This window comes from Oculina patagonica, chromosome 8 (assembly GCF_052425735.1).
Source record: "Oculina patagonica isolate OP01 chromosome 8, crgOcupat, whole genome shotgun sequence".
NCBI lineage: Eukaryota > Metazoa > Cnidaria > Anthozoa > Scleractinia > Oculinidae > Oculina > Oculina patagonica.
In genome coordinates, this window is record NC_135765.1 from 31,013,769 (window position 1) to 31,034,263 (window position 20,495).

Genomic DNA, 20,495 nt, shown 5'->3' on the forward strand with positions numbered 1-20,495 from the left:
GGGAACATGACATGGGAACTAGGCTGAGCGCACTTTGCCTCGCTGCCATGTTGTATTTTAGCACAGTCCTTACAAGTCAGAATAAAGATATGAGCCTTTGTCCAGCAATCCAAACAAAAAATATCCTGCATAAAAAGACAAAAACTGCCAATTCGCCACTTTCACATCTCCCATAATACACCTTGTTTGTCCCCCAAAATTTTGCATAAGTATTGTTTTCAATTTCTCTTGGGACATACTGTCGTCCCAAGAGAAATTGAAAACAATACTTATGCAAAATTTTGGGGGGCAAACAAGGTGTATTATGGGAGATGTGGAAATGGTCAATACCTGATTTCTCTCGGGAATGTGAACAATGCATCGCACTGAATCGCTGTGTCCAAGATTCTTCTGAACAATTTTTCGCGTGTCTGGATCATAAACTCTGGAAAATGAAAAACACTACTATTTATCCCCCGAATCCAAGCTCAAAACAGCAATTCTCCCAAAACGTTACCATTCATTTATTTTAATGTCAGTTCTGAGAATGTGGTTTCACGTCAAGACCATACAGTAGAACCCCGGTAACTCGAACTCTGAAGGGAAGCGAAAAACAGCAATTCTCCTAAAACGTTATCATTCATTTCTTTTAATGTCACTTTTGACATTGGTTTCACGTCAAGACCATACAGTAGAACCACGGTAACTCGAACTCTGAAGGGAAGCGAAAAACAGCAATTCTCCTAAAACGCTATCATTCATTTCTTTTAATGTCACTTTTGACATTGGTTTCACGTCAAGACCATACAGTAGAACCCCGGTAACTCGAACTCTGAAGGGAAGCGAAAAACAGTTCGAGTTAGCGGGGTTTCGAGTTGTCGGGGTCGATTAAATATTAAATTTACCATGTTAATAATTGATAGTTAACTGATTTTTCAACACTTCAGTATACAGTACAGTACAAATTGAACTTATCTCGTAAGAACCTGTAACGAGATTATGCATTCTTGTGATATTACCGTACTGTGAATGTATGACCCATAAGATCGGGAAATGTCTGTCAAATACGTGATCTGTTCGTTGCACTAATTTAAATCAAGTTGCGATCACACCACAAGTACAGTTGAAAGGTTATTGCAATGTGCATCGTTGGCGAGTTGGAATAATCAGAATTCGAGTTATCGGGGTAAATTTTGATCAAGGGAAACTAATTTAGTTCCAGTTAGCGGAGAATTCGAGTTATCCGAGTTCAAGTTAACCGAGTAAAAATAACTAATCAAAGTCTCTTCGAGATATCGACGTTTTTGCATGAAGTATGAGTCGAAGGTTTATCCTGTGCATTGTTCTTCGAACTTATCATTACAGTTTCTTTGTAGTTTGGTTTAACAATTTCCTATCTTCGCGGAGAAAATGCAGCCATATAATTTTGTCAAAAATGGCTCGTCCGCGCCGGGTATTTCTTAGCCTGCGAACAGGCTTTCTGGAGAGCGGTCGGCCGGCGGGGCAAAAATGGAGGGGAAAGCCTGCACGCATCTCTGAGAATCGCAAATGCCGCCCACGAACACCCCGCAGATTGCTTAGCTTGTCAATTGTCACATTTAAACAAAAGCATTTAAACCGCACGCCGGAAATCAAATTTAAACTAAGGAAAACAAATAAAGGTCATTCGCCCGCGAGCTAAAAATTACAGAACGTTTCTTCTGACAGCCAACGGCCAAGTTCCGAAGATGCAGTTCACAGTCCCAGAGTAGGATCTTGTGGCCCAGTGGAAAAACAAATGTTCGAACACCAGATGTAAGTGAGAATATCCTTCTCGCGCAGAATATCGCCTCGAAAAATTGGCAAGCAGTCGCTAACGCCGTTCTCAAGAACGAGCAATTGAAACCAGACACGTTCTATTTTGATTTTTGTCTCTACTAACCTGAGATCATGCCCTCCCTACTTACCACTCTCTCTCATCTTTGCAAGGGAAAGGAAACATCGACAACGTCACAAATAATTAACCGCTCCTTAGCTAAAAGAAGCCCCCATCTCTTACATTTGTTTTAACTTCAATAATATCTTTGAAAAGAGCGAGTTTTTCGGTATGGTTTATTTTTGACGTTTGTAATTTTTAAACGATGTAAGTGCTAGTGATTATTTATTTGTGTTTTAGTTACGCAATCCATTGTTTGTGCGACGCTTTTTATAGATTGCCTTTCAGACACACGTGCGTCGAGATAAGAAAGCTGACATGTCACTTTTAAAATTGTTATATAACGTTTGTAAATGTGACAAGTCACGTTTTTTCCACGAGATGGCAAGTGATCACCCACAGCGGAAAGTAATCCCTTGAGAAATTAAAACTGTCCCTTGAGAAATTAAAAAAGTCCCTTGAGAGTTTACAAATATGTGGTTTCTAGATCTTGTCCACTAACCCCTATTCTACCATTTTAGCTTGTAAACAAGCAAAAACCTCGAAAAAACGAGTAACAACTGGGTACAAGTCTGTTGCACTAGCTTTTCTGCAAGCCGTCAAGACCATAAAGGCGAGAAAACAGGGTGCGCGGAGGTTGAAGGTTAGGTTTACCGTCCGCATCACGCCCACAACGCCAAGCGAACCATGCACGAAGCGAAGTTGAAGTACAAGTTGCACTAATTTGGCTTAAGCCCGGGCCAAACGAGGATGAGTCAACTCTCATCGATCATCTTCGACTCGGGCCGAACGAGAGAAAATTCTCATCGACTCTCATAAAAAATTTAAGTATGTTGTTCAAAGTCGATGAGAGCGCACGAGAGTAGATGAGAGTGCGTGAGAATTTCAGGCCAAACGAGTGTGAGGGTTTAACTCTCATCAACTCTTATCCTCGTTTGGCCCGGGCTTTACTTGAGGGTAACAAACTGCAAATTTTGATATCTTTCGCACATACTTTGCACCAATTTCAACACAGGCAAGACCAAACAAAAACAAACAAAAGCAAAATAAACTGTCCTACTTGTCCTGAGAAATTCAGCTGCATTCATTATTAGTCGCTAGTTCATAACTGTGGTTTACTCAGATTTTTGAATGACAATGTTTACAGATTTGTTTTTATATATTTACAAAATATAGATAGAGTACAGTTCATTAGAGTTTACATTAAAAATCCCTATTCATGCTAAATGAGCATTACAAGTGCATTTCAACCTTTTCCACACACTTTGATTTCCTGTTGCAGGAAAAAATAGCGTGATGCATTTCCTTCTTTTGAAGTAAGCATGAAAGACTTCAAACTTTTATGTAGGGTAGGAAAACTTTTTGTCTGTTAATTATTCATGGGTTAAAACGGCACTGAAAAAATGAGCAATTTCTATAAAGGTACATTAAACTTGCAAATAAACACGGTGGGCACAAAGTGGCCCCCAAAACGCTCAAATTCATTCACCTTTTTCGTTTTTGATGCCGGCTACCTGAAATTCTGCACAAAATATAGAACTAGTCATTCTGAAAAATCGTATGACGTCACAAAGTTGGCGCCAATTTTTCTAATTATTTTATATAGAACATTTTATGACAGTTTTTGAACAAACTTGTCACAAAGATCCTGAAACTGAGAAAATCTCTGAAATATGCCAAACTAATCAAAAGTTATCGCTTATTGAAGTTTGAATTTCCTGCCATTTATAATGAAAAAGATGAATGAAGGAAAGAGTTTTTGGGTCACTTTGTGCCCACCATGTAACTATCCCGAGATTACTCATCTAGAACCAATATAATAATTCGTTGTTTTTGAGTTTCCCATTTTAAAGTGTGGCTTAAAACAAAAAGCTATAAAATTAAACCAATACGAAAAACAGTGACTAACATAAAAAAAATGAAAAAAAAATTCTGAATTCTTCTTTAAAACAGTTATATATTTAATCCAGTTTCTAGTGTCACTGTCTATCTGCATGCGTACAACTAAAATAATGATTATAATTCTAAAGAGCACTTTTTTAATTAATAAAACCTTTAACTTTTTCTTAACTTTGCCTACAATTAGAATAAAGATATTATAAGAACTTCTATATACAATGTTAGTAAAACCTTATATATGCACAAATTTACAAAACTAACAATGTTTATATTCGAATGGTCAATGTGTCCAGTCCTGGTATCTTAGCGACCTCATGAAACACTTTATGCGAGTACTTGTTTCTCACGGTCATTAAGTTCTTGTTTGGCGGAGCACAATTCATGGAATTAAGCTCTAGCACGCAATCGCGCAGCTCATCGCTGGTGTAGCCTGTGTAATGTACTAGAGTGGGAGTCCATTCCCCACAATTGTTCATCATCATGGCAAGGCGGAGACACGAAGCTGCCATGAATGACGCTGGGTTTGTGATAAAACGACTTTCAAGAAGTGAAGATTCCAGAAGGAAGCGGGCCAGTGTAAGTGTTTCAATGCTTGCGAATGCAGCCTGGAAAAATGATTATGATGATGGTTAGAATACAATCATGAGTCATAAAGTACATGTATTCGTTGCATCAGGTTTGTGCAGAAAAAATAGCCTCAGCCAAATCTCAATTTTTTTTGGTTCAATCTAGATACAACTTTTATTTGAACTAATTTAGTTCAGTTTCTTTTTCAATATGTTAAAAAATGGGGAACAACCCAATTTTAAGACATATAGTAGTATTTTTTTAGATTAAAACAGCAGTCATCATTTTGGGCTGGAATAATTCCAGGGTATAAACTTTGTTATCCTTCTGTGCTAAAATAGAGAGATTGATACAGTCATACAAATTACATGTAGTTCTACTATGTATCACATGGTTCACGACTTATGATTACTGAAAGCGTGTACACTCAACTCTCTCTATAACAGACATCTTCGGGACCATCATTTGGTGTCTGTAATAAAGTAAGTCCCTGGTAGCGAGAGATATTTTCAGTACCGGTAATTCTTATTCGCCAGGACTTCAACTCCTGTCCAAAATAACAAGGTGTCAGCAAGGCAAGAGTTGACTGTATACAGTCAACTCACGCCTTGCAAACACCCAGCAATTACGGACAAAATCCAGATCTCCTGCGAAAGCTCAAGAGGATTCACCGTTTGGCTGGAAATTACTCCATTATTACAGGCTCTAACTGTTGCCGACATAGCACGTGTGTCTGCTTTAGTGTACAGTGTATAACAAGAGTTGACTGTAATGATTATACTAGTTTTAATCTTACAATGAGAACATTCCTTTACTAATTTCTAAAAATGAATCTTAAAATTACAATTATTATTGTTTAAAACTGCATCACGAATGGAGCACTGTGATTTAGCATGTACAGTATCAGAAGACAACATGTCCTCACCTTTGCATATCTTCTCAGGAATCTGTACGGAATCGGTATGTTGATGTCAAATCCTAGGCCGCGAATGATTCTGCTCTCCATTGCAGTAAATTGCTGTTGTTGGTATGCATCATCACAAATGTAGATGAAGTCGTCCATGCAGGGTGGATGCCGCTCCTTAAAAGTTAGTTATTAAATAAAATTAATGTTTTTATTATTTTCAATTAAATGCTTTCTTTACAAATTATTACCCTCCTGCAGGGATAAGTTAGAGTTCTTCTGTCAAATATTAAATAATTACACATCAAACTTGGATTTTGATACATGTTTTAAAACAATGTGATGTGTCATATGATATAGGTAAGCTGGTGCATTAAAAACGTCAATAGGATTCAGAATTTAATAAATGCTTCATTTTGTGATTTAGCCTGCCTAAAAGTAGCCAGCAAGAGCAGTAACTAAGACAGCATTTTGGTTTTTGTTCATTCCAACTTTTTCAATCAATAATAATAAAAAAAGAGAGGCAGCCCCCAAAAGAATGAATCAGGTGGGGGCGAGGAACTTTAGTTGTTGTTTTTTTTTTTACTTCACCTAAAACTAAAAGCCTGATTAAGCATTTTTTAATAAGTAATAAATAATATTTATTTACCTCAATTTTTGAAGAGATGAGAAGAGTTGTAGCACCAACAAGCTGCAGTTCATCTCGTTTGATTGTGTTCCTCTCAAGGAAATGATCGAGAAGTTTCACACCAAGATAAAGTGTCTCATGGTACAATTCAAAACACTCTTGAACCTCTACCAACCAGTCCACTAATATGGCTCGCATTTGAGGAGTGATGTCTTGTTGTTTTTCCATGTAATTAGTTAGTGGGAATAGTTTCTGTTGAAATTTAAATGAACAAAGTTTTAATTAGCATCAAATTAAACTATAAAAAATTGCAGTTTTCAGTGGTTCATGTACACGTATGCAAACTCTTAGCGGACCTCTCAGAAAACAGAAATTCACTTCAACTACCGTAGGTCAAAAGGTCATGTCTGGGTCACCCTGGGTGCAAGAGGGTTTTAAATTTCAATTGTTTGTTTCAGTTTTTCAAGGTTCATTGGCTGTCGCCATAATTATGATTGATGGCAATAAAAAAATGCAATTGTCACAGGGTTGGAAATTAGCGCTCGCCCGCTCGCCCAGGCGAGTGGGTGAAAACTGTCGGGCGAGTACAAATCACAGATCACTCGCCCGGTTTGGCGAGTACGATTTTCAATATATTATTCAAAATAAGCGGACTTTTACTTTCCAATTTAAAATAATCTACACTGTCCATAAACCGAAAATACCGGTATGTCCATAACACATGTATGTCCCTCCCCCCTCCCACAGGAATGAAACCTGCCTGCTCAGGAATTTGTATATTCCTTTTTTCTAGTACGTAATTTTTTTTTATGTTAATGATATAACCTTCAGATAGAAAAAACATAATCCAATCATGATTTCTGTGTAAGTTTATTTTGGACGAAATTAAAATGACCAATAATGAGGTAGAGGTGACAAGAAAAGAAACAAGAACTTGGAAGCATTCTTACCTCTCTTCTCTTCATATTGACAAAGATCTCATTCGCATATTCAGACACAGTGACAGGATCTGAAGTGTCAGCATCAATGTCAATCACTCCTTCATCAACTGATTTTTCTTTCTGAAAAATAATTTTAAATAATAGACTGTTATCTTGATTTCTCTTTCTGTTCAATCTAATTTTTTGGGCTGTACATGCCAAGTACATGCAAGGTTTCATGCCAATACTTAGTGTGACCTTACTGTTTTGTCATCATGTTACTGCAGTGTAGTGTGAACCTGGCCTTAGGCTACGTTTACACGGACACGGTTATCAATCGACACGGTTTCATGACCTCGAAACCGCATCGAAAACGACACGGTTTCGAAGTGTTTACACGGGGCCTATTTAACGATTTTCCGACTTTTTTCGAATGTGATTGTATAAGCAAGCGCTGCTCTCTATGCTTGTTTCACCATGTTTACCCTTCGTAAGCCAGCCAGTTCGTGCCAAAATACATGGCCGTTTTCAAATCGATGCGGTTTCGCCGTTTTTGACCGTTTACACGACAACGAAACCGTATCGTTTTGAAAATGCTCCACTTTTGACAGCGTTTTCAAAACGACCCGGTTACAGTAGTGGTCTCGATCGGTGCCGTGTAAACGAAAGGCGTAACCGCATCGCTTTCGATGCGGTTACAAATGAAACCGTGTCCGTGTAAACGGTGCCTAAGATTGCATGTTATTGTAGCTCATCAATATTTAATTTGACACCTGAGAACCGATACAGCAGCTCAAATATAAACAAAGTAATTGATTCATGACAAAGAGTATGTAATGCATATTTTAACAGCTATTTTATGTCAGGACTGGTCACTGGTCCCCACAGCTCATTTCACTTTTCTTTGCCAGTGGGGCCTTGGCATGAGAAATGAAGGGCTCCGGTGTTTGAAACAAAGAAATCTTGAACAGAAGTCAAAAATGCCACAACTCTTTCACACAGAATATAAAAACATCACAACTGCATACATGAAAAACGGAAGTCCTAGAATCTTAATTATCCTGTGTTCACAGAGCCCTTTGTTTCTTGTGTCAAGGCCCTGCCAGCTAAGAGAAATGAAAAGCGCTAGCTATGGTGACAAGAATAATCACAACCATTTCTCAAATTATCTTATTCCCAAGCCACTCATAAAACATACAAATACCAAGGCTTACATTTTCCTTCTCTTGTTCCTGCTTTGACTCATCATTGTTGTTATTATCGGCATCTGAATTAAAACTAAAAAGTAATGATCTACAGTTAGTTTTTGTTCAGGTTGACATCACATGTAATACTTTCAAGAAATATTTCAATACCATCAAAAACTAAATGGAAGCATCTTTTAATGTAGTGATAGATTTCTGATTTCAACCAAAAAGGGTGCACAAGGGACTGTGTACTGTTCAAGACTGTTTATTTGGTGTTAATGCAAGAGAATAAATTTTGAGCTTACCTTGATGGATCTGCTAAGCTTGATATTGCAGAATCACTGTCTGGTTTTGTTACATCAAGATCATCCCCTGACGTGCTATAAGGGACATTTTAACAGTCAAGCCAGTAGTTATAGTTATCTGTAACAATTACATATGTCTGTATGAAATTTCCAATACCCCCAGGGTGGTACTCAGGATTAAAAAGTGATGGGCAAAATTTAAAACCTCCAAAAAATCCTTAGCACCTCCTTGTCAGTTTAGACCCCTCCCCCCTGATGTTCCATTTTTATCAACACCCACTAAGAATGGCAAGAATTTGAACCATAATTGTTTTTGTCGGCAACCTTTGAAAAATGAAATCCGAAGGGTTGATATTTTGTCAGCACCTTTAAAAAAGGTCTCAGGGGTTCTTCTGTTGAGAAAAAAAAACCAAACCACCCTCTGCAAAAACCGCCATCCTTAGGGGAGTGCGGATAAAAAAATGGAATGCCCCCCCCCCTCCCAGTCCCTGTTATGTGAATGAATTAGAACGATTGTGACTTTTATTCTAGCTGCAACTCTTCAAGATTATTTTAATTTTCTCATACTTTATACCCAAGCCTTTTTCGACATTGTTTAACCCACCATGTTACATAATTATACATGGTCTCATGCAAAACGTCTAGTTGACGTAATAAGAATTTAAATCTATTTTAAAAAACGCACACATGTGTAGTATACCCACCTTGCAGATATTTGTAAGGAGTCTTGGGAACACGTTGATTCTTCCACTGAATCTTGTGAACTTGAAATTTCACCAGATGGAGACAATGCTTTAGATTGAACTTCAGAAACTGACGGCTGTTTAACGGATGATTCTTTGTCTTTATTTTTTCTCTGTTTCGGTTTCGCTTTAGTGGAAGTTTTTGCTTTGCATTGTTGTGCCTCCTTTCGAATGACGCCAGTCTTTGCCTGTTTCTTCTTTAGCCCCTTGTCTCCGCCTTGCTGATTGAAAGTCGCCTAAAGCGAAAGAAAACGGACAAATTAGATTGAAGAAGATAAAGTGAAGATATTGTAGGATGTCTTCAAGTTTGTACTCCTAAAAAGTAAGACATTTTCACCAACACTTAGGCTTACGTTTGTGATGTCGCCGAAAGCGGCCCTCTTTCGCGAGGGGACATTTTCGGGAGAGCCTTCGGCTGAACGCTTCCCTTGCTCGACGGCTTTAGTTATTTGTACGGGAAGTCCATTTTCGTCTGCACCGCTATCCTGTTTGAAAGAAATCAAAAGATTAATGTGAACGAAAGCTTGTAGAACGCCGACGAAATGACCAAACTTCCTCGAGAAAACAAAACGTGTTCGAGTGTCTGCCTCGCAACTCTGACCTTGGATTTCTTAAAAAATACCGAAGTTGAAGGTCTGGAGCGTGTCTTGACCATTTTAAAGCTTAAAAATACGTAAATTCCGTTCAATAGAGTCTAAAATAGTTGCTAAATTTCTGTTTTTCGATCAAGAATTATCCTGTAGCTCTTTCAGTGACTGCTGCTTCTTTGTGAAAACGATTTGGATTTTGCGGGTTTAAACCACGCGATGTTTGATTGGCCGAAGAATTTTGCATTAGCCAATCAGAATGCAGCGATCTTATCCATGATACGTTTCCATGAAAACGTCAGCCTCGTTATCAAACTAACAACAAATCCGCTGACTGAAAGTTTGCAGGCAAAAAAGACACGAGTACTGAAATTCGAGCGGAACGTTGTGGGGTAATCGTAGAAAATTTGGAAGTTTTTGTAATACGATTGGATTATTTTTCTCATCATTTTGCAAGCATCACCTTTATGGATTACAGACCATTTATCTATGGAGGGTTGGCCTCTATGACCGCTGAATTCGGTAAGATCATTTATGCTACAACAGTCAGGTCGACAACGCGAAAGCCGGAAAGGCGTATTTTGTTACACCAGAGAGCCCTGTGAATATTTCACTGTTGAAGGTCCAGCGTTTGTTATTTTGAGCCTGGCATAGAGAAGTAGAGGATGCATAAAAAATTCCTCCTGGCCACTACTTTTAGAAATGTGTATATTTTTATAACTACACGCCTAGAGTTGTGGGGGAGAGGGGCAGTGCTGAAATCTGATTTACAAGGGAGCAGGTGAAGCACCCGTCCTATCAATGTTAAGTTGGAAGGGGGGGGGGGGTTAGGGGGGGGGAGTTGGAGGCCAAACAAAGGAAGGGCATTTAAACATAAATGAGATTTTCTGTTTAAATGCCCCACCACAGGCCATTTGTGGATGGTCAAATAAGTCACTAAATGTCTATATATAAAAATTTGTTAGAATGTCCATTAAAATGGTAAAAAAAAACAATAAGGGCAGGAAATTGCTGTCAAATCCCCTTTCTATGCCCCCCTCCCCCCCCCCCCGTCAAGCTTAACATTGATAAGTGCATAAAACAAACCAGTTGCATATCACTGAAAACTACAATAACATGCAGTCAGTATGGAAATTTACTAATCTGAGCTTGAAATCAATTGGTTTACAACAGGAACCTTTCCTATTGACACCACAAAAACACGACTACAGCTTCAAGGTCAAGTGATAGATGTCAAACAGAAAGACATCAGATATCGTGGAATGCTTCATGCCTTTGTGAGAATTGCTAAAGAAGATGGCATCAAGGCTTTGTTTAACGGGTTAGTTATCATCCCATTCTTGAAGTGAAGCAAGAGAGCGCCTGATTTCTGTATTGTTGCCAACTGAAGATGATCATGTGAAGAATTTTAAATTTTCAATGTAGTGGCCTTATGGTTAGTGTGCTGGACTCCAGATCGAGTGGTCTAGGTTTGAGTCCTGGCCAAGGCACTGCGTTTAGTTGTTCTTATAGTGCCTCTCTTCACCCAGGGGTGTAAATAGGTACCAGCGAATATCCTCTTTTTCTCTCCTTCTCCTGGTAGTTTGCAGTCCAGGGGGGTACTCCGCCTTGTAAATGACGGGGATGATCGAAGGATTTTTTTGGGTTTGAAATTTTCGATTCTGGGATTTTTTGGGGTTTGAAGATTTGCAAGTATTTTTTTGGGTGACTTGATTCAAATAGGGGATTTATGGTATGATGAATAATCAAACTTGAGCTTTATTGCCCCTCCTGGCAATTTAGGGGTAATTTGACAAGGGATTTTGTGGGGGGTTATTTTTGGTCCAGGGATTTTTTTGGGTAATGCCTTCATTCGATCATCCCCGTCATTTACAAGTCAGAGTACCCCACCTGGGGTTTGCAGTCTACCATGTCTTTTTTTCCCTTTTGATGCCCAGGTGCCCACATCATATACATGGATGTAAACTAGTATTCTATTACGTAATTAAAGATTTTAAAGGTTGACCTTTATTTCCTATCACTGATGCTAGTGTAGCGCCAGCACTTCTGCGTCAAGCAACCTATGGATCTCTGAAACTAGGCTTCTATCATGCTCTAAAGAGAAGGCTGGTCAAAAATCCAAAGGGTAAGCTTAGTAAATCTGATTTTATTACCACTATTAATAAATCCAAGTGTTTCTTTCCTCCCTTAAATATTGCTAGTGTTACCACTATTAAGTTAGTCATCAGTGTTTAAAAGTTGTTTCATTCTGCACAGTCTAGAGGATGCTGGCCTGTGTCCATATGTCTTTGTAAGCTATGTAACCTCTCCACCAGAGGTAGTACCAGTACTATTGGTTGCTATGGAAACCAGATGTATTGACAGCCAGCCACTTACTCTCTGCGCAGGCTTTAAAGAATGATGGTTTGATCCTAGATATTATTTTTTACAGATGAGACTTTGTATTACAATGTAATTGCTGGTGTTATTGCTGGAGCTGTTTCATCAGCTATTTGTAACCCAACTGATGTTTTGAAGGTAATTTGAAAAGTGAATAGTGAGCGATGCTAGCCTTGCATTTTCTTCCTTGATGTGGCAGTGCTAAAAACAAATAACTTAAAGAGGTCTAGTTAACAGTTTTCCTTAATGGGAAATACATGTCACAAGGTAATGCAGGCCACTGAGGAGACACTATTTCATTTTAATAATTCAGTTTTTAGAAAAGAACGTCCTCGGAAGGCTGCTCGCTTTCACTCCAACTTTCTTCACGCATTTTTTTTTCCACAGTTTCAACTTTTCCTTGCCCCCGGCCCACTAACTGCCCCTGGGTCTCTGATGTCTAGAAAATAATGGAAAAGTAGGAAGTTGTTTATCCATGCAGTTTTTTTTTGAAAAATAAGTTAACTTAACTCAGCATAGAGGTTCATGCTTAAGATAAGGTACATGTACAGTTTGTCAAGAACGATATACTGGTAGTATAACTGTATTTCATGTTTCGTGCTCTGACATAAGATGTTTGGGAGCACTAAGTTTCAAGGTAGATTTGCCCTTGAAGTTCTTTGTAAATTTTAACTGTTAAGGAAACCCATCAGGGCCATAGCTGGCAAGAGGCAAGATGAGGCACTTGCTTTATCTAGTTTTTACCCCAAAATTTAAAACAAAATACGTTAAGTTGGAATTCCCAGTTAAACAAGATTGATTTTTCTCGAGAAATCAGTAACCAATGAAATTAAAAACCCCTAGCATGGTCTTGCCTTGACTATGTTGAAAGCCTGAAAACAGACCTGCCCATATCAAGTTATGTTATGCTTATCTGTTTACTCACTTTTTTTCAGATTCGTATGCAGGCTGAATATCAGTCAGGTGCCAATGTGGTCAGAAAAGGAATGATTCGCTCTTTCATGTCCATGTTCAAAGAAGAAGGAGTAAGGGGACTCTATCGGGTAATTTGCTGCAATTTTAATTATTTATTGCGTGATTTACATTATAAAACATAGTGATGTAATCATGATATAAAGCCCATAAAAATAGCAATAAATATAAAAAAGAAATAATTCTAATTAAACAGAAAAGAAGAAAATGTCAAAGTTCAGGACATTCATTTCATACAACAACAGAATGTTTTAAGTAAATTTTTATGGTGGCACTAGCATATCTTTTAGGTTATAGAATAAGGAAAGAGGTTTTGCTGTTGTCCTTTCAGGGAGTTGGTCCCACAGCACAGAGAGCTGCAGTTATTGCAGGCGTAGAGCTCCCAGTTTATGACTGGTGTAAAAAGAAGATTTTGGATTACAAAATCATGGGTGACAACCCGTACACACATTTCTGGTTAGTGTTGGACACTGTTCTGCCAGTTATAAACTGTAATTTATGGGATTCAGGATGGTAATACTCCACCCAGACAGAGAAGAATCATTGATTCATGCACAACACAAAGAACTATAATAAGTAGATTTAGCCAAGCCATAAAGCAGAGCTCCTGGGTTATTAACTTTGCCCTTTATTTACTGGTAATCTAAATTTACTAACTAAAGACAGAAAAAATTAGGACTTGAGCCTGCAATCCAATGGAAAACCATAACCTGGTCAGTGGTCAACTTCAAAAAAACTATGTGTCCTGGATGAGTTCTACACCTGAGCCCACGATATGGTCATGTGATACTGGTCAGTGGATACCTTGTTTTGACAGCTGTCAATTGATCATAAAGTGGATGTAACCTTTCATTTTCCAGTATGCCTGGCAGTATGCCTCTAACTTGAGTATGGCCGCCATGTTACATGTGTAGGTACATACATACATATGCTCTAGCACACCACTTTGCTAGCCATGATGACATGTTTTCCCATTTCCATGGTTATGGGGCTGCTGGAGCTCCGCTAAAAACTGCTTTGATTCCAGGATTAGAACAGAAATACATTATACACACCCATCTGTGCAAAGATATTATTGATAAATATAAAAAAGATTGAGTGATGTATTTTGTGATTTTGCAGTGCTAGCGGTGTGGCAGGTTTTGCAGGTGCTGTTGCATCAAATCCCATTGATGTGGTCAAGGTTGGTTAGAAATGCAAACTTAATACCAAACCACTTTGTTCCACTGCCCTGCTGACTTCCATTGGTAGATACTAACCGTCACTTTTTTAAGCATATACCGGTAATTCACAACTCTGTAAATACATTAGGTTTGTCGTTGAATAAAGCATCAAACAAACAGTTGACAGAAGAAGAATTTCAGTGAATTTGTGTCGAAAGTTTCATCATAATTTAATGTTTTTGCTGAGAAAAAATATATTTTAATTAATGCTTCAATTTACCCACAAAATCTCAATTTTTTAAACAGAATGAAATATGTGTGCTATGCTCTGTTCATAAAGGCAATACAAACAACATGATGAAGAAAAAATGGCTATGTGAAAATTGAATATTCAATATATTGTGAGCTCAAATTTCTTTACAAACATGTATTGCCAGCGAAGTAGAGGGCAATCAACCAACACATAGCATAATGACAACCATTATATTAACAAGAAAGAGGCAGGAATGGGGAGGAGGAGGGTTGGTGGAAAAGTTTGTGTCAATGAGATCAAGAACAGCACATCCATTATACAACAACAAGAAGCTCTTAGAGCTTAAAACTGCGCTGGTCACGTGACCACCCTAGGTAGCCATGTGGGGAGAATAAAAAATGCACCCCCACCCGCTTATATCCCCTTTATCTGCGTCAAACAATGTTGCGACTGACAAGCAAAATGGTAAGAAAACACCTTGTGTGACATTTCATGGTTGACTAGTTCCATCCGCAATTAAATAGTTTTCTTATATGCTAATGCTGGCCAAATTTAATTCCCACGATCCTGATCCGTAAACCAGAAAATCGCTTATCCGGACGACGGGATTTTTTGGGCGAAGGTTTACAACAACTGCCCCTGGGTCTCCGAGGATAAACTTTAAAATTGATAAGTACGTCTGGCTTCACGCAAGGAACGTAAATATCCGTGAGAATTTTGACAGTATTCCCCATTTCCATAAAACTGAAAACTGGCCCAATGACAATGTTTCGCAGTTTCTATAAAGTTAGTACTATTTTTGAACCTCTTCAACAGTTCAAAATTTATTTGACCCTGTTTCGGTTTTCGTATTACAATATGCGGTTGTAAAAATGCAGCGTCTGACAAACTTTGTGTGACATTTCATGGTTGACTTGTTCTAGCCGCGATTAATAATTTTTCTTATTTGCAAATTCTGGCCGAATTCCCACGCGCGGACGCTGAAGATGTTTTTAGAACAGAGGGTATTTCCCTAGCATACCGAATGACGTAAGCGGTACAAGTCAGGGCATGTTTGTGAAGGGAATTTTTTTTATCTCTAAAATCCTTTCAATGACACAGGCCCAAAAATAATAGATTACCCTTAAAAGAGAAATACATGCAATAAATTTGTTTAGTAAAGACCAAAGGATTCGCAAAGATTTGATAGGTAGCTTATAATAGCTTTAAACATTACGTGACTTGAGCTCTAGCCGATCGAAGGTGAAACTTGTCATGTCAGCACATTCTTTTACACCAACGTAATGGTATTTATTCACAGATTCTGGCCCGCTAAATTATATTTCTCTTTGAAAGCGTGGAAATTTAGTATTTTCCATGGACTAAACGCTTCAAAATGGAATAGTTCACAATAAACATACTTTATAAAGACAAAAAAGAGAAACTTTTTCCATTTGTTACTGATTTGTAGCTTCTAAACATTGCGTGACTTCAAGTTCGACCGAGTGGAGGTCTGGGACAGGTCACCGACAAAACGAAAAAAAATAATAAACCCCGTGCAGAGCAAGAACTGCGCAGCGCAGTTAATAAATTATTCTAAATGCGACATTTAGTTGAAGACGCCATCTTAAATTCAAAATTCAAATTAGTACCCTTGCTTCCATGTTCCAGCCTCTCTCTGAAAGTAACTGGCTAAATCGCACATAAAATTTTATTTGTGGCAAATAATGTATTTTTAAACTGAGATCACCATTGGGGCTCAAGTGGGCAACCATCAACAACAGTGGCAGCAAGAAGACACAGCACTCAAGCCACATATTTTAAAATTTCAGGAATTTTTCCACGGAAATGGGTGGGGCAGCGATGTAAATATTCGGGCCCATTTCACAGTTTTGTGAATTTTATAGTAAAACCCTTTCCTCTCAAACAATATTCAAGATAATTACCGGTACCATTTTGTTACAAACTTAAGGTTATCACAATTAACTTTTATAAAATTTTGAAAACGATCTCTGGCTTAAAAACTTTAAAAATATGAGCTTTCGGCTGTTTGAACTACAGCCTTCGACGGGTAAAATGTAAAAAAGGTAAAAAAATCTGAGTGTGAAGTTGAGAAATAAAAATGCTAATAACTAAGAATATTTGTATTCTCGTATTTTTAAATTTTTTAAGCCAGAGATCGAACGTTTTCAAAATTTTATAACATGTTTTATCCTGGCTGCGGTCCTTCAATATTTTCACTATTAACTTTGTCATTTGTTTGATAAACTTACCTACTGTTTCAGACAAGAATGATGAATCAAAGAAATTTGAAATTGAAGCCTGGTGATGGGACTGTCATCTATAGAAGTGCTGCACACTGTTTAGTTACAGTAAGTTACTATAAATTGTGACAATTTTTACACCTTTCAGTGTTACATGCATAGCAGCTTTCTATCAACATCCATTCTTCAACGTGCTAAACAAAGAACACGGATCAAAATCTGCCAATCACAGCCCACTAACATGACCATCTGATCTTGTAGGCTCATTTGCATGAAACCAACAACGGTATGCATCAGTTCTAATTGGCTCATTACAAACAGCACGTCGAAAGACTTTGTCGAAAGACGATGTTGAAAGAAGGATGAAGAAAGACAGCTTTGCACCTAACACTGAAAGTGGACCCGTGTTATTATTAATTTATTTCTGTTGAGCATCAAGTATCTGTTTCAAACTTATCACAAAGTCACATCATGACATGGTCAGACATGACCGTTATCTTCAGTCACACTACTTACTAGAAGTGCAGATATATGTAACAACAATTTTATTATTTTGTACCCCTTCTAATTGCATTTTTAATTTACAAAATGATTTAAGGTTGAGTGTCAATGCCCTCTAGTACAAATGACCAGTATCATTTTTCACCTGTACCTGACATTATCTCTTTTTCTCTTTTTGTAGACATTCAAGTCCGAGGGGTTTTTTGCCCTCTATAGAGGATTTGTACCACAGTTTTTGAGATTATTCCCATGGAATGTGATTGTATCCTTGAGTGAATTTCTTAACTTTGTTTGTGATATTTGTCTTAAATTTGTTGATTTTTTTAACAAGTACCTGCGACATTTTCCAAAATTATTTTCCACTGTACAGCTGCAACTTAATGGCTATTTTGAAAAATCCATTTGCTAAATATGTTGCCTGGTCATGAATGCCTAGATGTGTTGTGTTCTTGGACAAGACATGTTACCACTCTGAGCATCTTTCCATGTAGGAGTGTAAATGTGTACCGCAAAGTTATTGTTAAGGCAACCCGACCAAATACTGGGTTGGACTAGTATCAAAGGTAAATTAGAGGGGGCAGAGGGGGCACCCTCCCCCCCCCCCATTTTTCTTCTGACGCCTTAACTTTTAGTCGCAAATGCTCCCAGAATGCTGTAAGCATCATCTCCACAAACTTGAATTTTTCATGGGGGGGGGGGGGGAGGTGGGGAGAGGGGGCTTGCACTCTCACCAATATTTCCCTGACCCTTTCTTTCTGAATTTTTTGGATCTGCCTGACTGTCTTGAAGTGGGGGAGTACGCAAAAAAAACTATTAATAATAAATTGCTAAAAGTTATTACAACTCTTTAACTCCTCTGCAGTTCTTTATGTCATATGAACAGTACAAGAAGTTTGGAGAAAAAACTTTATAATTTGTAGGAAACAAATAATTCAGTGACTAATTCAGCCTTTTTATTAAGGTTGACATAGGATTATGTTTCTTTTTCATTATAAATAAAATAATTCTACTATGACCAAATTAATTTATGAAGGTTTCAAATTATGGTGCTATTTATTATTATGACTGACGAATGAAAAAAAAAATTATTTTGTAAGTTATATGTAGACATTTGTATTGATCATCAATAAATTATTAAATAACTATTATTTTTAGCCAAAACACATTTAAAAATATTTTTTTTGTAATGCTGTTGGCGCTGTTGTGTTCTTGAGCAAGACGCTAAATTGTATATTATTAATCATTGTCATCATTATGGCTATGTTGTGGTTTAAATTTATCTTTGATTTAATTTTTTAAAGGCAAGCAGTTTAATTTTAATTTTTCCTTTTCTCACAATCATTTTCATAACAACAGGGAGGCAGCGTGGCCGAGTGGTTAGTGCGCTGGACTCACAATCCGAAGGTCGTGGGTTTGAGTCCCGTTCTGACCACTAGCTGGTGTTGCTCTCGGTCGCCCTGAGTTCAACTCCACAGCTACGTTTGTAAATAGCCAACTGGCCTGCATCCTGCCAGTTGGATTTTTAACCATGTTATGTTTATTTAAAATATTTGTTTCAGTGTTTATTCACATTGGCCCTGAAAAGTTCCCATGGTGTAACGCGCGCGCACAGCGTTTGAATATTCATTTTGCTAAGTACCATATTTGGAAACACGAAGAATTTGTACGCGAATGCTTTATACACGTAATGACACACGCAACATAATTTTTGGTTTTGCGGTAAGTTACTTGAATTTCGATCTAAACACCGTAAATTTCTTACAGAAACTAAAGAAATACATTAAGTGTATCAAAGCAAAGTTCTCCAGACTACTTCAAGAAGATGAAACAGGAGAATTTAACAAAATTTAAGTTTATTCAACCAAGCTTGTTCAAAAACAAGATTACGCCATCGAGTGCGAGCTAGCACGCGCTGTGAATTTAAACCAAATATAGTAATTTTGATTGGTTAAACGGTTTCTCATGATTTTCCAAATATGGTACTTAATGGAAACGAATGTGCAAACGCTTTGTACAATGCGAGTCATAGGGAGTTACACGTTTCAACCCTTATGGGTTTCTGTTAGCACGTAATGGTTCCAACTTGCCCAAAGGACAACATGGAAAATCCATTTTCTTTGAACACTGCATAATCTGAAACAAAAGAAAATAAACTGGTCTGAAAAATTTAAGCCAATGATATAAATTTAAACCACAGCAGATAACTGCAAACTGCTAGGCAAATCTTAAGAAATGTCTGGGGTAACCTGGGATGGGTTAGCATTCCATTCTAGGAGAGTAAGAATATTCCTTGTAACTTCATACTTATAATGGAAACTAATTAAGCTTTCATTATAAGTATGAAGTTACTGAATAAAAGTTTAGCTAGTGGTAAGCAAGTGAGTCACTGGCTAAGGTCAGAAACACATGAAACACCTATAGGTGGAAAGGTCGAAATTTAACTTTTGTACAAGCAGCAGAAACAACAATAAAAAGTAGACACCCATAAAATTTTATTGAAAACAGTACAAAAGCTACAACATAACTGTAGATAGGATAAATCTTTCAATTTATATGTATTTACTGATCAATGGGAATTCATGGGAAGATGATTGATTTAAGGACTAATAATACTGAAAAAAAATAAAGAATTTTTTTTATTAACTGCAGAGTTGTTATCATGATAGTCTACCGTTAAGGTATTTATTTGGCTATAAGCCCGATCCCCACTTTGAGTAGCCTGCGAACACTCACAGTCGTATTTCCGGAAATACGTCTGCGTTCGCAGGCTACACTTTTAGCCGAGACTCTAGATTTTTGGTTCTAATAACAATAATTTTTTCTGTCACAACTTGGTGAGCCTGATTGGAAAATGTGAGGATTTTTTTTTTCTTTTTCAGCCATTACAAACCACACTGACTACAAACTGAAAGAGCTTATAGAATTGAAGTCTTTCTAATTTATTTTGTCCATTGTTTGAAACTTCTTATTTCAATTGGCAAAAACTCAGTAGTATCTTAATTTATTACTTTCTTTATAAATTTTCTCAAAATATTTTCAAACAAACTAGCTAGTCTAATACAGTGTTATTATAACTACAGAAGAAACCTGTGTAGGTTGTTTAGCGCGTTTTAAAGAGAGCACGACCGCGAGAGGGCCACGCGAGGAAACATTGAGGAGGCTTTTCCTCGCGTGGCCCTCTCGCGCCTTTCGCGTTTCCCATACGCGCGCTCGAAACAACGGCGCCTGCAACGCAGGCTACTACAGAAGCAGCCATCACGACCAAGGTGAAAGTACAAATTCTCCTTACACATCACCCTTGATTACTTTTTAATGTTACTTCTGTGAAATTAGTTTTAAATCGAGATTAT

General features: G+C 37.7%; 3 protein-coding genes across 5 annotated transcripts in view; 1 reads left to right on the forward strand and 2 right to left on the reverse strand.

The window, feature by feature from the left end:
• The window catches only part of LOC144662378 (uncharacterized), a 2,404-nt gene extending 1,983 nt beyond the window's left edge, over positions 1 to 421 (reverse strand). Inside the window, exon 1 of the mRNA XM_078523173.1 lies at positions 331 to 421. Within this exon, the coding sequence (XP_078379299.1) occupies positions 331 to 419 (89 nt within the window). The 5' untranslated portion in view covers positions 420 to 421. The remainder of the gene's footprint in view (positions 1 to 330) is intronic.
• Positions 422 to 2,995: 2,574 nt separating this feature from the next.
• LOC144663827 (G2/mitotic-specific cyclin-B3-like) lies at positions 2,996 to 9,841 on the reverse strand. The gene is made up of 9 exons (XM_078524888.1): positions 9,649 to 9,841; positions 9,401 to 9,532; positions 9,009 to 9,283; positions 8,305 to 8,379; positions 8,027 to 8,090; positions 6,843 to 6,953; positions 5,914 to 6,144; positions 5,286 to 5,441; positions 2,996 to 4,398 (listed from the first exon to the last, which is right to left on the reverse strand). Exons 1-9 carry the CDS (start codon positions 9,700 to 9,702, stop codon positions 4,060 to 4,062), a joined length of 1,437 nt encoding a protein of 478 aa, XP_078381014.1. The 5' UTR covers positions 9,703 to 9,841; the 3' UTR covers positions 2,996 to 4,059.
• Positions 9,842 to 9,988: 147 nt separating this feature from the next.
• On the forward strand, positions 9,989 to 20,268 carry LOC144663828 (kidney mitochondrial carrier protein 1-like). Of its 3 annotated transcripts, XM_078524891.1 has the most exons (10): positions 9,989 to 10,156; positions 10,808 to 10,955; positions 11,665 to 11,759; positions 12,066 to 12,151; positions 12,949 to 13,056; positions 13,317 to 13,441; positions 14,108 to 14,168; positions 16,666 to 16,752; positions 17,327 to 17,407; positions 18,008 to 20,268. In XM_078524891.1, the coding sequence occupies exons 1-10, from the start codon at positions 10,102 to 10,104 to the stop codon at positions 18,056 to 18,058; spliced, it is 897 nt and encodes a 298-aa protein (XP_078381017.1). In that variant the 5' UTR covers positions 9,989 to 10,101; the 3' UTR covers positions 18,059 to 20,268. The 3 variants fall into 3 exon arrangements, with proteins under 3 accessions (XP_078381017.1, XP_078381015.1, XP_078381018.1); XM_078524889.1 differs by lacking the exon at positions 18,008 to 20,268 and having other exon boundaries at positions 17,327 to 17,642; XM_078524892.1 differs by lacking the exon at positions 18,008 to 20,268 and having other exon boundaries at positions 10,024 to 10,156; positions 11,670 to 11,759; positions 17,327 to 17,648.
• The last annotated feature ends 227 nt before the right edge of the window (positions 20,269 to 20,495 follow it).